The sequence below is a fragment of the Aedes albopictus genome, chromosome 2, assembly GCF_035046485.1.
Source record: "Aedes albopictus strain Foshan chromosome 2, AalbF5, whole genome shotgun sequence".
Taxonomy (NCBI): domain Eukaryota; kingdom Metazoa; phylum Arthropoda; class Insecta; order Diptera; family Culicidae; genus Aedes; species Aedes albopictus.
Window position 1 is genome coordinate 225,784,929 of NC_085137.1, and position 18,369 is coordinate 225,803,297.

General features: G+C 44.3%; 1 protein-coding gene across 4 annotated transcripts in view; it reads left to right on the forward strand.

The window, feature by feature from the left end:
• Positions 1-18,369, forward strand: part of LOC109401394 (protein madd-4) — a 902,383-nt gene that overhangs the window by 707,983 nt on the left and 176,031 nt on the right. For all 4 annotated transcript variants that reach the window (XM_062851209.1, XM_062851210.1, XM_062851211.1 and 1 more), the window contains exons 3-5: positions 10,888-11,007; positions 16,871-17,023; positions 17,141-17,268. In XM_062851209.1, coding sequence (XP_062707193.1) covers positions 10,888-11,007; positions 16,871-17,023; positions 17,141-17,268 — 401 coding nt within the window. The remainder of the gene's footprint in view (positions 1-10,887; positions 11,008-16,870; positions 17,024-17,140; positions 17,269-18,369) is intronic.

Here is an 18,369-nt window from a genome sequence, read left to right on the forward strand (position 1 = left end):
GCACTTGAAATCAAAGTTGAATGAATTATGCTTTCTTGGTCCCAGTGTTTGGAAATTTATCGCGAGTTACTGAGTGGTGTATACTCCCCAGCCAACCACATATCGTAAATCATTGTGTGGAAAAAATCGTATATTTTCATGTATTGAATCAGAATTTTATAATAATATGTATATTTGTTGACAATGATTGCGTAAAATCGCATTTCATGCCAAATAAATTTAAAATTACGATTTTGTTTCATATAGTCGTCTCCGATCATAAAAGGTGCGAGATACTATCGGTAGGATCGCACAGAATCGGATAGAATCGTGAAAAAACATACATTCTTAGTGTCAAGCTGCAATTTCGCTAGCATCGTATATATGATTTCTTTGAATCGTGGAAATCGTCGCTTCACATCGTATATGAATCTGCTAAATCGAGCTTGCTACCTAAAGGTATGATCAAAGTCGGTGAAATCGTATACAACTATAACAATGTTATATATGGATCGTTTGCGTCACACTTGCGTCGTATACGAATTGAATGAGATCGTAGAAATCGTATATTCATTTTTACAGTCGCATATATTTGTTACTGCACTTTTAATAGTCGAATCTTAATCTCGGAAATCGTAAATGGTTTTGTTTAAAAGATATTATAGTACAAGATGAAGATTGTCGCTCTCGTCGCTGTCCGCAACATCTCCGGGCCATGTCTGTCAAACGGTTTGTTTACAGCATCAGCTGGTGGCGATGAAAGGCTAACATATGAATGTGTCTGAAATAGAATATGTCAGCCTCCATACTGAGTGACGAAATCTTGAAAATTTTTGTTACTGGAATTAATGATTTAAGTAATCTGAGCCGAACATTAACCCTTATGTGGCCGACAGGGTACCCGGGTACCCAGTACCCATTTAAAATATACGGTGTAGAAAAAAGCAAAAAGTTTGTCGGACCAAGCCCGTGCACAAGGGGAGGGTTTTGGGGGTTAAACCCCCTCCATTAACGACGCTCCATACACTAGGCGCCCCTCCGCCTTTTGCCGAAATTGTGAAAAACCCCTCCCTTGGCGCCACTTCTGTGCACGGGCCTGTGTCGGACACATAATGGTTAACAATAGAAATTTTTGTCAGGTTCTTCAACGCCGTCTAACAAAAAAATCTAATTTTGTACGAGTACTCCGCATGTGAGAAAAAGTGATTCAGGGTATAATCAAATGTTGAGATAGAAACATTGAAAGGCAATAAGAGGAACTAGGGATCCCAATGCAAATCGTGCTGAATATCGTCGCTGATCAGCATAATCGGTGAAGTGATTTCAAGACATCCACATTCTGTTTTGACAGATATGTACCTGAGATGCTCCGACGTCAGAACAATGGGACTACTAGCGACAATCTCTATCTTGTACTATAATATCTTTTTTGCCTTTCTCGTACACTAAGTGTACTGGAAAGGCTATATGTTCACTCCAAAAATGACTTTTTGATAGGAGGCCCGGAGAGTCGAGTCACATATACCAATCAACTCAGCTCGACGAATTGAGGTGATGTCTGTGTGTGTGTATGTATGTGTGTATGTGTGTGTGTATGTGTGTATGTGTGTATGTATGTGGACAAAAAAACTCACGTCACTTTTAGGCAGTAAACCTCAACCGATGTTAACGACCGATGGTTCATTCGACGCGGAATCTAATCCCATTGTTTCCTATTGAAAATGATTCAGATCGGTCCAGCGGTTCCCGAGTTATGGCCATTTTGTGTTCCGGACCGGTACCCCAGGAAGGGGCTAGATATGAAAACGCTACAAACCCATCCATGTGACACATCAAACTACGGCATTTTCGTTAACTTGGTAAACGGTAACAAAAAAATGGTCTCAGACCCTATCTGAACCGGTAGTGATCCGGAACCGGTTTCGGGGTCCCGCCGGAAGTGGCCAAATATAAAAGTGAACTAAACCCATGCATGTGACATATCAAACTGCGGCTTTCTCGATAACCTGATGAACAGTAAGCAGGAAATTATTCTCAGACCACTTCGGAGCTGGTAGTGATCCGGAACCGGTTCCAGATGTCCAGCCGGAGATGGCCAAGTATAAAAGTTACCCAAACCTATGCATGCGACGTATCAAATAGTAGCATTTTTAATATCTTGATGAACAGTAAGCAGGAAAATATTCTCAGAACATATCTGAACCGGTAGTGATTCGGAACCGGTTCCGGGTGTCCCGCCGGAAATGGCCAAACATAATAGTGAACTAAACCCATGCATGCGACACATCAAATCGCGTATTTTTTGGTATCTTGATTTGGCAAAAATAGTTTCCGGTCATATTTGGGACAATCGGTAGTGTTCCGCAAACGATTACGGGTGCCCCACCGGAAGTGGTCATATATAAAGGAGAACCAAACCCATAAATGCGACACATTAAATGACTTTTTAGGTAACCTGATGAACGGTTAACAAGAAAAAAATCATAGACCATACTTTGAAAACCAATAGTGTGCCGAAACCGGTTCCAGGTGCCCCGCCGGAAGTGGTCAAGTGTAGAACGGAACTAAGCGCATGCACGCAGCAAAACGGCTTCTACGATAACGCGAAGAATGGTCAGCAAGAAAATTGCCTCAGGCCATATTTGGATCAGGTGTCGGAAAGCACCAAATTTGAACTTCTACAAATAACAGCTGCACGAGGAGCCGCTGCGGGTGTGAGTAACAGCACAATATCGGATCATTCGTATTCACAGAGTATTACACTGTGACATTTGATCATTTTTTAACAAATGCCGAATGAGCGGGGTACGAATTAAAAAGTGTCGTATTTAAGAGTGATGAATACGCGGTGTTTGACAGTACATCAAATAGCAGCTTTGATCGATTCGTAAGCATATAGCACCATATTTTAGACAACCAGTAGTGTCTCGAAACTGGTTCTGGGTGTCCAACTGGAAGTGGTTAAATGTAAAAGTGATCCATACCCATGCATGAGATAAATCAAATCGTAGTTTTTAGGTAACCATATGAACTATAGCAATAAAATAGTCTCAGACTATATTTGGGAGATCTGGTATTGCTCCAGATCCTGTTCCGGTACCGCATCGAAAGTAATCAAATATACCACGCAACACATCACATTTCGGCTTTTTTAAATAATCTGAGAAACGGTTAACTAGAAAATAGGCTCATACCACATTAGATACTACCGGTAGGGATGCACAACCAGCGTTTGGTGCTTCGCCAGAACTACGAAAGTGAATAAAATTATTGCAACCGATAAAAATGTGAAACAGAACAAAATATTGACAAATTAAATCCACATACAAACAGACGTCTCAGTATTGTCACTATCTATCGTTCTTGAATTCAACTGTCATGAAAATATAGCCTAAAATGGGCAGAAAAAAAACTTTGTAGAAGACCGCAAAGTGATCTGTAATTGTGTAAAAAGTTATATCTTAGCTTGTTAGTATCGTCTTGATGTTGATCAGTCTTCAGTGCTAGTGAAGGTGCTCAAGCAGCCAACTGAGAAATCTGATATTATTCAGCTCTGCTTATACGTTGAACATAACGTCGGACTATGTGCCATCAATAAGGTTTAAGTAAATTCAAAGATGACTTTGATAAAATGCTTGCTTTTCTTAAGAAATATCAGGATTCAGGAACACTTTGACTTAGGTCGCCGGAAAGATCGTGAGAACATATTCGACGAGAAAGGCACTATCACCACTAGGTGGATTAATTTGGTTTTTTGTTTACATATTTGTATGATGATGAAAAAGAAAAAAAATGTATTTATCACAAATTTGTATTTTTGTTGTCGTTGACACATTCCAACCATGGTAGCAATAATATCAACCAAATATATAGGTTTACATACTATTTATATACAATAGATAACTTACAATAAGTGATGTATAGATTCCAACAACGATGTGAACTCCGGGCCTCTTGCACGGCACCACTTTTGGTGCCATTCAATGCACAACAACAACGCTCCCACCACAAGTCTCGCACAGTATCATGCTAATTTTTATTCGTTTCATGCCATTCACTTTGAACTCTCTATTTCCAACTTTGCAATAAAGCCAACAGAGATAACGTGCAGTTCTCAATCAAAGAACCTAAGTTCGATTCCCACTGAACACCAAATGATTTTTTTTTTAAATTTGAAATCTTGAGTTGTGTATCGGTACACTCAATCGTAATAAAATCATGCATAATCGTATATTTAGACGGAGAAAATCGACGAAGTCATAGAAATTATTCGAGAAATCGTAAATCATGTTGGATGGAATCGCAGTCATCGGATATATGTTTGGATATGGCCTCCACTTTAGTATGTATATGCCTGTTTCGTGCATTGAATACGAATTCTTTGGTGCTATATATGTGTGACTATTTCAGTTGCAATTTCGATATAGCAACCAAATTGCTGGCTGGGTCAGCTCGTGCTACACTAGGTGAATGTAACAAAAGGTGAAACGAAGTGCTAGGAACCGCTTCCCCAAAATTCTATTCATTCTCTTGTCCGGTTCGATATAGGATCACTGTACTTCTGTGATACTACGTATGAGAGTCTCGATATTGTCATTGTCTACCCAGGTCTACCCTAGTTTAAAAAAAAAACGGACACCGTCTTCAGCCGAGGCTGTACAGACTGAACGAAACTTAACACTAGTCAACGGACATGACATATATTACGAGCACCAATGGATACGAGGAAGAGACATTTCTTGCGAAAAGTTCCATCACTCGGAGCGAGAATCGAAACCTCATTCCATGGCATGGTACACGCAGAAAAATAAATTGTAAACATAATTAAATTCTAGTTCAAATCAACCAATTTTTCAGTTTACTATAGCGACAAACTGATTTCTAGTTTAAACTGAACTGTTGCATTGTTTGATAATACAAATGTTTTCATTCGACGAAATTTTTCGCAGTTTGTTAGAACAAACAGAGATTTGGTAGTTTCAACATAAAATAACAGATTGTTTTAAACGACTGCACTTTTGTGACTAACAAAGCCGGAATGTGATTGTGTTGGTGACGGCAGCTCCTGCGGCAGCTCGGAAATCTATTTTTAGACCGTCGGTGAGCGGATGGGGAGGAGAACGACTAAAAAAAGACAAAAAAGGCGAAGCCGATCAACTTTTTGTGGATGCTGTCGTGAGTACCTGCGCGTTATCCATCACGACCAAAGCTGCACTTGGAAGTTGGCGTGATGGATTTGCTGCACCTTCTTCGTTGTGGCGATGTTGGGGTAAGCATTTTATAGGTGTGTGAGTGCTTTCGGACCATGTTTATGGTTTTTATTTTGTTGAAACAAATGAAATTTTTGACATTATATGAAATGATGGTAATCGGTTGTTTTTATCGATAAACTCTAAATGAAAACAATTGAATATAACTTTGGAATAAGTAAATTCTCAGTTTGAAAATCAACCATGCGTTTTATTGTTTTAAACAAGCGCCATTTTTCTGCGTGTACGGTTATACGCTTGGTGACGCTAACCGCACGGCCACGAAGCTCTACCAGTTTTCTTGACCACTCATTCAATTAGCTAGATCGATTTTTTTTGACGATTTTCTCTTAGGTTAATAACTTGGCTGGCAAATTATTTTCGGTTGTATTTTTTGTTTTAGATGCTAGTCCTAGTTGACCTTCAACGAAACGTATCGAGAGACTATCCGAATAATGGTTATGTTTAGCGGAATAATCCGAAAACAGAATCGATGAATCAATCATTGTAGATACGCCTGTATGATACTAAACGAGAGAATTCTTCGCCAAAACACTCGATTCGTGGCTGTAGTTCTCCATCCTCGGCCCCGTCCCATATTTGCCAGATCGTTCGGCACCTGGTCGGTCCACCCACCATCCATGCTGCCTTCCAGGTCGTTTTGTACCATCCGGCTCTCTTGCGAATACCAGCTTTACTGGTTTGTTTTCCGGCATTCTCACAATATGCTCCGCCCATCTTATCCTTCCAACTCTTGCCACCTTCCAGATGCTAGGTTTGCCATAAAGTGCAGCTAGCTTGTGGATCATTTTTTGCCGCTTTACACCGTTCCCCTATTTACAAACCGCCATAGATGGTAATAAGCACTCGACGCTCGAACACTACGAGCATGTCCTCCTCGAGCGTAGTCCAGGTCTCGTGCCCGTAGAGAATCACCGGTCTTATCAGCGTTTCGTACATGGTACATTTGGAGCAAGGGTGAATCTTTTTCAACTGCAGATTATATTGGGCCCATGGTAGGCCCAACCTGCACTCTTGATGCGTCTTCGTATTTCGCGGCTATTGTTATATCTGCCGTTAATAAGGAGCCGAGGTAGACGGAGTACTCCACCACCTCGAAGGTATCCCCGTCTATCGTAACACTGCTGCCTAAGTTAGGCTTGCCCTGTCGTTCGTGGTTCCAGCTGCCGGCATGTACTTTGTTTTCGACGCTTTGATCAATCTAATTAGCTTACCAGAGAAGCCGTTCTCATCCATGATTTTCCATAGTTTTCTTGCGGCTAAAACTGTCAGGTGGTGTGTTGGGACCTGGTATTTGCGACATTTTTGGAAGTTTTGTTGTACGGTGAAGATTTGGTCCGTTGTCGAGCAGCCTTCAACGAAGCCGGCTTGATTACTTCCCACAAACTTATTAATTTTGGGTGAAAGGCGAAGGAAGATTATCTGGGATATTACTTTGTAGGCAGCATTCATAAGGCCCGACTTCCGCTGGTGATGCGCCTCCGAATTTCACGGCTCACGTTGTTGTCAGCCGTCAGTAAGGATCCGAGGTAGACGAATTTCTCCACCACCTCGAAAGTATCCCCGTCTATCGTAACATTACTACCCAGACGGATCCGGTCGTGTTTGGCTCCGCCTACCAGCACGTACTTTGTTTTTGAGCCATTCACCACCAGTTCGACCTTTGCTACTTCGCGTTTCAGGCGGGTGTACAGCTCTGCCACCGTTCCAAATGTTCTAGCGATAATGTCCATGTCGTCCGCGAAGCACACAAATTGACCGGATTTTGTGAAAATCGTTCCCCGGCTGTTGAGCCCGGCTCGTCGCATCACACCTTCCAGCGCGATGTTGAAGAGTAGACATGAGAGTCCATCATCTTGTCGCAGTCCCCGGCGAGATACGAATGAACTGGATAGTTCACCCGAAACCCTTACGCAGTTTTGCACACCGTCCATCGTTGCTTTAATATGTCTAGTCAGCTTCCCAGGAAAGCCGTTTTCGTCCATGATTCTCCATAGCTCTGCGCGGTCGATACTATCGTATGCCGCTTTGAAGTCGATGAACAGGCGGTGCGTTTGGACCTGGTATTCACGGCATTTCTGGAGGATTTGCCGTACGGTAAAGATCTGGTCCGTTGTCGACCGGCCGTCGATGAAGCCGGCTTGATAACTTCTCACGAACTCATTTGTTTTAGGTGACAGACGACGGAAGATGATCTGGGATAGCACTTTGTAGGCAGCATTCAAAATAGTAAAAGCCCTGAAGTTCTCACATTCCAAATGGTCGCCTTTCTTGTGAATGGGGCAGATTACCCCTTCCTTCCACTCCTCCGGTAGCTGTTCGGTTTCCCAGATCCTGACTATCAGCCGGTGCAGACAGGTGGCCAACTTTTCTGGGCCCATCTTGATGAGTTCAGCTGCGATACCATCCTTACCAGCTGCTTTGTTGGTTTTGAGCTGGTGAATGGCATCCTTAACTTCCCTCAGCGTGGAAGTTGGTTCATTTCCGTCCTCCGCTGCACTGGCGTCGTCGTTCCTTCCGTTGCCGTGGGCTCCCGTGCCTACGTTCTCCACGCCATTCAGGTGCTGATCGAAGTGCTGCTTCCACCTTTCGATCACCTCACGTCCGTCCGTCAAGAGGCCTCCGTCTTTATTCCTGCCGTTGCGGGATGCGTTGAGCCTCTGGTAGAACTTCCGTGTTTCTTGGGAACGGCACAGCAGTTCCATTTCTTCACACTCCGCTTCTTCCAGGCGGCGCTTTTTCTCCCGAAAGAGGCGGGTCTGCTGTTTCCGCTTCTGTTTGTAACGTTCCACGTTCTGACGAGTCCCTTGCTGCAGCATTACCGCCCTCGCTGCGTTCTTCTCCTCCAAAACCGTTCTGCACTCTTCGTCGAACCATTCATTGCGTCGATTCCGTTCCACGTACCCGATGGTGCTCTCGGCTGCGTCGTTGATGGCTGCTTTCACTGTACTCCAGTAGTCCTCTAGAGGGGCCTCATCGAGCTCACCCTCGTCTAACAACGCGGCATCGAGATTCTGCGCGTATGCTGAGGCGACATCCGGTTGTTTCAGTCGCGCTAGGCTGTACCGTGGCGGTCGCCAGTACCGTACATTGTTGATGACGGAGAGTTTTGAGCGCAGTGTGACCATCTACAGATAGTGGTCGGAATCGATGTTAGCACCACGATAGGTCCTGACGTCGATACTATCGGAGAAGTGCCGTCCGTCAATCAGAACGTGGTCAATTTGAGATTCCGTCTGCTGTGGTGATCTCCAGGTGTAACGATAAGGAAGGCTGTGTTGGAAAAAGATGCTACGTATGGCTATATTTTTGGAGGCGATGAAATCAATGAATCGTAGGTTGTTTCGTTCGTCTGCTGGTGGGCGCTGAACTTACCAATCGTCAGTCTGAATTCTTCCTCCTGGTCTACCTGAGCGTTTAAATCTCCTATGATGATCTTGACGTCGTGGCTTGGGCAGCGATCGTACTCGCGTTCGAGCTGCGCGTAAAATGCGTCCTTGTCATCATCAGTACTTCTGGAGTGTGGGCTGTGCACGTTTATTACGCTGATGTTGAAGAATTGGCTCTTGATTCTCAACCTGCACATTCTTTCGTCGATTAGCCACCAGCCGATCACGCACCTCTGCATATCACCCATCACGATGAAAGTTGTTCCCAGCTCGCATGTATTGCCGCAGTTCTGGTAGATGGTATGATTACCTCTAAACGTTTGCACTATGGATCCTGCCCAACACACCTCCTGCAGCGCTACGATGCCGAACCCGCGGTTCTTCAGTATCGGCGAGTATGCGGGTGCTCCCAATGAAGTTGAGAGATCGACAGTTCCACGTATCGAGTTTCAAATCGCAAGTCCTTTTTGTTCGCTGGGGTCGTTGCCGTTGGTCTCGGTTCATATTATTCTGCTGCTGATTTTTCGTTACAATGGTGTGTTTACGGCTGGCTCGTAGGGCCTGACACCAACCCCCTACTTTCCGGAGGACCATAGTGCACAGTAAAGCTTAGAGTCCTTCCCTGGCACTTGGACGTTGATCAACCGCCCCTAACATGGGGATCAGACGCTGTTGTGAGCCGCTCCTTCTGGAGAACAGATGCTCAGGTTTTCCAAAGCTGTCCTCTAGAGGAGCTTCATTGCATCCCAAATATTCTTTAAAGGTATGAATGCTCATTCAGAAAGTGAGATCAGCGTTGTTGAAAGGGTCTGGCGTCAAACTAAGTAGTTTTCTCGGAACCATTGCACAGTTTTGCCCATCGTTCCAGGAAAATCCTGTTCAGGGTTCAGGCTTGCCTATTATTCCTCCCCAAACTGGTCCTCCCTTTCGTTTGTCATTTTCACCCAAGAAACCCTTGAAGCTTCAAACACAGTTCACATGTCACGTGATTGCAATCATAGTGACATGACAATAGCACTATATTATGCAAAGCGGCACGAAGCAATATTTGCACCACTAATATCGGATTGCACCTTCAAGTGGGTATTAAGTGCAAGACGCTGAATTCTCCAGGCCAACAACCCGACACTCAATTTATAATGACAAGTTCCAATTATCATTTGTGAGCGCTCCGAAGCTGCTTAATATTTGCCCTATTCAGATAAGTACCTACCACAGCCCTCGGAGTGGTTCTTCTCGTTTAATCACCGCGTCAAGTGTGAACTCAAGGTCTCATGGGATGGATGAATGTGATCTACTGCACTGATGTTGCTACTGCAGCTGGTGTCGTCTTGGTGGTGGTGGTGGTGTTGTGATCGATGACGATGGTAAATATTTTAACTAGATGCACGTACCTACTTGAAGAGCCGTGCACGTGCGACATTTATCCTCCCTCCTGTTTAGACTCTCAACTCAACCTCAAAAGTGTCATCGTCAGACAATGGAAATCAACTGTTATGCACTGTATTTTCTGCATACCAAATCAGCAGCACAGTTCTAGGCATGCATACGGCAGCTGGGATGGGGAAGCATAATGCTTTGAAGAGGCTCTTCGCCTAGTTTTGCTTATTAACCGTAGGGGGGATCGGGGTGAAATGTTCCTACAAAAAACTCAACAACGGATTAGAAGTCATCCTGAGTGTCTAATATGCGGCTTTGTGAATATTTGATGTACATTTAAAACGTTAAAAATGGTTTATTAGTGTGTGTATATTATGTTAAATTCTATCGCGGTTTAGAACATGTCATCCACCAGCTTAGAGTGAACCATTGTACCCCAAACATCGCATGTTATACCGATCCCCACTGGCTCCCGAACAAAGTGGATGATACCTACTGGTTGCAAAGACGACAGCTTCATCTGCCCGCATAATACTCCGGAGAAGAGCTTATCCGTTAAGTCCACCAGATGGTGCGCCCCGAACCCGAGTGTGCTTGCTTTCGTTCGAGAGCAAACAACAGCATCATCACGTACTTAAAGTTTACCATGTGCGTCGTCGTCGGTTGGGGTGAAAATCAAACTGAAAATTATCCTGTCACCTGTTCCACTGAACATCTATGCATATGTATGAGGGTTTGGGGGAAGAGACACAATGTAATTGATATGATTATTTCTTTCATCGTGCACCGAACAACCTTTGCTCGTGGCAAACTCTTCCTAGAGGAATACATTTCTAATTCACGCTCTTATTCGTTGTGTTTATTTTCAGTGTTTGGTTTTAACATTGGCACGAGCTACACACAAAGATAACAAAGGCGTGAATGAAACGTTGAGCAGTTGGAACCCATCCAGTGCGGATCCAGAGGATGAAGACGACGAAGAAGTACAGGTAAGTGAAGTAATCGAAACTAGAACTAGTCCAAATCCACAGTTACGCCAAGGGTTTCGGGAGTTCAACGTGGTAATTAAGTATACTACACCTGTCAAACAGAACTTAATCTACAGGTCGAGTAATAAGATGACATGTTTAGTAACGTGAACATTTTCTGTACCTACTGCTACACAGATATTCAACGACTTCTGCATTTCTAGATACTAGTACAGTACTGGGTAGCATAAAGCACGCATTGGTCGATCTTCATACAAAATGCTCAAGTTTAGAGGTCTGAATCTCAGATTTTAGTACACAGATTGACTTCAAATTTTAACTAGACATTCTTAATATCTTGAAGTTTAACTTGTTAAGATATTGGACCATTCCAAATATGAGCATTTGGTATGAAAAACAGTCTATGCGTACTTTATTATGTCCAGTACTGTATACCTACTTCTGGGCGCCCATTAAAAAGCACCACTCCGGTGCAGACCAGCGTTTAAGCATAACTACTTATTGCACTTTATTTGGTGAAAATGCCAATGCAGAACCCATAGCTTTCGGGTAAGTTAGTCCAGTTTCCTGGGTTATTAGGATGGTACCGTAAACCGGGGTCAAATTGATCTTCGGGTCGAAATTGATCAGACGTTTTTCCGTTAGAAAAAAAAGCATATCTCTAATAGTTTCCTTTTAATATCGTGCTGTTGGAATCTGATACTTAATTCTATTTGTAAGGAAATCATTAAAAAAAAATGCTTTGTCTACATGAAAAGCGACTGATCAATTTCAACCCGGAAATCAATTTGACCCCGGTTTACGGTACCAGCCGTAGAACCACAAATAGCAAAAAGTAAATAGGAGAAGAATTCGAACTGATATAAATGGCGAAAACCATGAAAAGGGAAAGGAAAATGGAAGGTCGATACGTTGCATAAGGATCGCATAAGGTACGCGTTCCTTACATCAAAGGCCACTACTGCATAGTAGAGATTCCCTCTCCTTTTACGGTGTACCGCTATCCCGGCTTTCTTTGTAACCGACAAGATAACGTCTACGGTAGATCTTCCTCTCTGGAAGCCGAACTGGTTACTCGAGAAACCATTTATACTCTCGATGTGCCTCAAAAGTCTGTTGAGGATGAACTTCTCGAGCACCTTTTTGCCGTGTCGATCAAGCGTCTTTTGCACCACTCGTCGTTCGTCCTTAGATCGTGCTCGCTGCATCCGCTGCCTAGTCCTCAGGCAGGCGCGGCGCAGGTCCGCAATTGCTTGAGTCCACCAGTAAACCGGTGGTCTCGCCTAGGCATGGTCGCATCACATGCACGAGAGAGCGCTGCTACCAGCTCGTCGCCGTCTGAACTAAATACTCCTAAATACGCCTTCGTCGAAGTATGATGTCTTCCACATGTGAGGGCTTGGCCTAGTCGCCTCTTCCTCTACCTGCTGCCACCAGGTGATCGCTGTGAGTGTAGCTATCGTGTACTCTCCAGTACGATCTACTTGTTAGGCCAGGACTATACAAAGTAACGTCAATAATCGACTCCGCACTGCACCGTTCCGACTAAAGGTACTCTTGGTACCGACATTGGCCAGGTTGACACCTAGAATGGCCAGTGTCTCTAGCAGGATCTGACCCCGCTGGATCGTGAAACGGCTTCCCCATTCCACGGCCCAGGCATTAAAGTCCTCCGCTGTTACCACCGGCCTTCGCCCTGTTAGCGCACGCTCGTCATACAGTCAGTCCAGCATCTGCGTGAACTGCTCAATCGACCACCGCGGAGGCGCATATAACAGCTACAGAAGAAGACTTTGTCGATCACGAAGCCCTCATAGGTAGTAGACACCAACTCGTGGACGGGGAATTTACCCGTCGTCCATATCGCCGCCATTTTTCTGGACCCATCCGCGACCCAATTGCCGTTGCCGGCAGGTACTCGGTATGGGTCCGCTATGATTGCCATATCCGTCCCCCACACAGAAACCGCCTGACAAAGCAGTTTCTGAGATGTGTCACAGTGGTTCAGGTTCAGCTGCGTTATCTGCACTGTGATTTGTTCACTGCGGCTTGCTTGAAGGTCGGGCACCTTGGAGCACCCGTTGGATGTCTGTTATTCACGAATTTCCCGGTACAGATCATACAGATGGGTGGACTTGTGCAGCCTTGTGCCTTATGACCTTCAGTGCTGCATCTCCTACACAGTTTGCGCCTGTTAGGGCCAGGGATGCCATATATACAGATTTATCTGTATTATACAGATTTTTGAGCATCTGTACAGATATCGTTTTATATGAAATACAGATTTTTGAACAAGAGAAGCCATTTTATTTTTGTATGGGATACCCGAGCAGAAGGGAATAACAACAGCATAAGGAGCTGTGTTATTTAGATAAATTAATTGAATATTAGAATCGGTTATTTATAAGTTATTAACATAACATATTATGTTATGAACTTGTCTGTCATAAGCGGCAAAATAACAAATATCATAACAGAAAAAATGTTCTTGGAAAACCATTTTATTAACTTGTTTTGTTAGTTTCAATAACATTTTAATAACAGTGAATTTGGAAAATATTTCAATAACAAATTTTGATATTAACATGTTATTGATAATAATCGGAAAGCAAAATTTGTTATATTAAAATCGATACTAAGTAAATTCTGATAAGTATCAGAATATGCAATTATATAAAATTATTCACTTTGTTTACAAAAACTCACCAATAACATGAGTAACAATATTTTAAATGATCGAAAAATAATATATTCAGTTTTTAATTCATTCAAAGAGAATGTAAAAGAAAAATCATCCAGAAATTTCTCCGAGAGTTCTTCAAAAAAATCATTCACACATTTTCAAAGACACCTCTAAACCTATGAACAAAATCCCTTCAAGGATTTCTTCAGAATTACCCGTGATTATTATTTGTCCCGAATTTCATCTTCTGATTTCTCTGAAAATTTCTTTGAGAATTTCACCAGGTGTTTTTTTCGATGAATTCTCCAGGAGTTTTTCAAAAGATTTTGCCAAGAGTTCTAACAATTTCTCAGAAGAACTTCTTTTGGATTTTTTAAGAAGATTGCGCCAGGAGTTCTTTTGAAGACATCTCCAGGGTATCGAAGTGTTCCTCCAGATCTTCCAAGTGTTTTTCGAATATTATTTGAAGAATTTTCCGAGGATTCATTCAGAAATTTCCGTCCTCACTGAATACAAAAATGGAACCAAACAAAAGGACAGATCTTTATTATCGAATTGTTGCTTTGATTTCAAAATTTGTTATTATTGTGCTATTGTTGATAACTTGATCAATAGTACACCAATAACAAAACCTATACTTCAACAAAACATGTTATTGAAATGTAATTGAGTGAATGTGTATCAATAACTTGATTATAATAAAATGAGATGGTCCAACAAAACTTGTTATGAAAAAGCTATGTCTTGATAATTAAATAATAATAAAACAAGATATAAAAACATGTTATGTGATTTTGTAGTTATTAATTAGATATTCTCCTCTGCTCGGGTACAGATTTTTCTCCCATATTTTGTACGGGATACAGATTTTTGAAAATTGTGATACAGATTTTTCAAAAAAATCATCTGGCATCCCTGGTTAGGGCCTTTGTAGTCCCACGACTTGTGTCCTGGTTGCAGACACCTAAAGCCAAACTCCGGTGGCTCGTAGGATGTCAGGTGACATACGCACCAGCCTACCTTCATCCGTCCTAATTTAACGGGCTTTTTGTCACAGGTAGCTAAACCATAGCTGTCTGTGTCCCTACTGGCCCTCTCCGTAGCCTAACGGCAGCGGCGGCAACTCGCACGTCGCACTGTTGCCGCAGTGCCGTGACGAGCTTTTCCACTTCGGTGACCTAATCTAGGGCTTTGACCTTCATGTGTTAGAGCCCTCACCTCCACTCCATCGCCAAGGACCTCTTCGGCCAGCCTCTTGTAGGTGGCGCTCTTGTGATCCTTCTCGCGCTTCAGCTCCAGGATCATCTCGCCCGTACGAGTACGTCTAATACTGCGCACGTCGGCTCGCAGACCCTCGAGCTTGGCGTCGCTTCGCATTGCCTTCAAGACGTCCGAGCACTGGGACTGTTCCATCTTGATGACGAGCGCGTTGCCTTTCTCACGCTTGCCCCTCCCCCTCTCCTGCACCTTGGCTTGGCGTCCTGCACTCCTACCGGCGCGGCGGTTCCTCCGTTCCACCTTAGTCCAAGCAGGGTCTTCCCCACCAACGGTCGCAACCCCTTTTTTCCATCGTTCCGGGACGATCGTTCCGGGACGGGCCAGCCTTGTCAGGCCCACCCTTCCCAGCTTTCCGGGAACCCTGGCTGTGGTCCGACTTTAAAGCATTGTTGCCGACCTTCGGGGTTAGTATACGTCTTGCCTTACGGGCACTGCCAGACAGCTCCTCGCCTGACGGCTGCCTCGTCCGCTTCTGTGAGTGCTTGTCACGCTTGTCACGAGCATTCGCATCCGCCACTTTTCTAGGACTACCTGCGAAAGAGAAGGCCTCCGTTTAGGTAAACCGTGTGCTCCTGCTTGACTATATCCATCGACATCCGAAGTCGATACAAGGCCGTTTTCAGGTCCTTGCTGATATTCGACTTGGTGGACGCAAAGTCGATGATTTTGCCAAGCTGCTGCTCAGCCACCTCAATTGCGGGCAGTCCTTTTTTCTCTTGGCTGACGGCCCTCAGCAGCCACGCTCCATCCATTATCTCTACCGGCTGGCTGGGATTGGAGCTCCCACGCTTGAGCTAACTCCTAACTTCTCCTTATTGGAGACCTCATCAACCCACTCCTTGCGAAGGGGTTGACCGCAACACTACTACTTGCATCTAGATTTTGATTTTTGTTTTTTGAAGTCATGTTTTTATCCCACGAGTAGCACGGGAAAGAAGGTCCACCACGCCACAGCCCTGCATTAAAGCAGTAAGGGACAGCTTACTGTGGGGGTTGCCCAGGTACCCCCAGGCTCCGTTGAAGATCGATCATCTTTATCACCCCCTCGATCACTCATTCCTCAGCACGGGTCGCTTGACACCTTGAATTGGGGTTAGTAGTCCTATTCTTAGCCGGAGACTACGCGGCTGACTTGCAAGCGGGGGGGTTCGTCAGGCCATAGGACTATAGTCCCTGCTGCCCTATGATCGAGGAGCTTGATCGTGGCAATCTGCATGCCTGCCGGACCCATTCGCAGGCGGATCGATGTACTTGGTACATCTTCCTCGCACTGCTGCTTAAGTGCGGCTGCGAGCTCCTCTGCGTCGGTGATCTCGTCCAGGTTTTTCACTGGAGATTCGCCTCCGCCTTTAGGGCTCTCACCTACTATTTTTCGCCCAATACCTCCTGGCCTTGTGCCTTGTAAGAGGTGCCTTTCTTGGCCGTCTCCTTCTTCAGTACCTACTATCATAAACTCCTGGTGCGCCAAATGCTTGTTACATCCGCGTCCAGCAGTTAGAGACGATTTCCGCCTCGCATAGTCCTCAACACCTCGGCATATGTATCCACCTCAGTTTTGAAGACCAGCGCATCGCTCCGTTCACGCTTGCGGACTGGTTTCATTTTTCTTAACTTATTCTTCTTTCCAACCGTAATCCAAGGGTTCTTCTTTTTTTGTTACGGTTGGCCCCCGTTTCTCTTAGGGTTAACCTCCTAGGGCTTGGTTTCCTTTTCCAACATTCATCAAGCCTCTGACGTTACTCATCTGCCACACCTTCTGCTGACTAGCGCTGGATATTACTGTACAACAGTTACTGAATTCTTGAGTTCTACACTATTGATATTTAAAACAGCATATAAGCTTAAGCATTATTTCTCATAAACAGCCACAGTTCCATTAAATCTACTCTTTTCCTTTCCCAGAAACGTGCGAAGGCTCAGGGTTGGTCATCGTGGACCGAATGGTCAACATGTTCCAGATCTTGCGACGGCGGGGTAGCATATCAGTTACGTCGCTGTCACGCTCCCCATGGCTGCAAAGGAGATGCCGTGCGGTACAAGATCTGCAATATGCAGGTAATATCTCACCCATATCTATTCCTTTTCCCACCGCACCGGAGGTGGTGCGATGTGTTCGCGGTTTCACACGGCTGGATACATTTTTTTGCCTTTTTTTTTCTCCTTTCATTGCAGCCATGTCCCGAGCAGCAGGATTTCCGTGCCCACCAGTGTTCAGCGTACGACGACGTGCCCTACGATGGGGCACTGCTCAAGTGGACTCCCCACTACGACTATTCGGAGCCATGCGCTCTGACGTGCAGGTAAGGAGCAACTGGGTCGACTGGGTACTTTAGGGTATCCCAATCAAAATGTCCAATGAAAGATGCCTTGGTTATTCCTAGAGCAGAGCGACATGCCAAACAGAATAACGTGCAAGAGATTTATTGTATCATCGAATACGGAAATGAAAATATTTATAATCGAATGACGTCTAAATACTTTCTCATGTGCATTCATATACCTAAGACGATTAATTCTACTTTAAGTTCCTTCTTCTAATCATAAAGTTTTCCAAAACTATATGAATCGTCAACTTTTTGTCTGAGCTTCCTATCCATAGAAAAAAAATAAACTGTAATGTACTGTTCTCAACCATCAGGAATAAGTCAATTTTGTGTTATGATTATTCTTTGGTACACCCTAATACACACCTTTGCTCCCCGTTCCGAGAAAAATTGACCAATAAACCATCAAAAGACGTCCTGTTCGCGATCTGGGATGTTTTCCCACCAAAGGGCTTAGCAGTTGATTCCATCTTTCGTGTGAAATGAAAACAATTTTTGCCGCAGCACCGTTTTGTTTGGCTTCCCAAAAAAAAAACAGCCGCCCACCTCCAGCTCCGACTCTAGCAAGGAAATGCTGTGTTGGATGGCTGCACGTGCCGGAGAGAAATTTTTCACCACTCTTCGAATGAATTCAACAGTTTGCTCGTAACTTTTAATACCACACCACCGCCGCCACCACCGTAATGCTTGTGTGTTCGTTTGGATATGAATCCTACGGACGACGATAGAGGCACCTCTGTGGGAAGAAACCAACCAAGCGATCCCCAAGAGGGGCGACACATACCATACCAGGGTCGTCGGCTGGGTTCCGTTCATCTTCATTTGTGGTGGGAAGCTTTGCCGGAGCCGGCCAAGAGAGACACTTTCCGCGCTGGTTGGTAGCATTTTTTTTTTTTCGTGGGCTTATGCAGGCTGAAAGGAACATCATTTTGCAGCTCGTTTGCTGACACAGTGGGGGTAAATTTGGCGGAAAATTTCTCACTGTATTATATGCTTATTCGTGGAATCATTTTAAGCCTCTCGGGAAGCCTCTTTGTAACTTAAACCAGTAACGTACCGCGAGTAGGTGTTACAAAC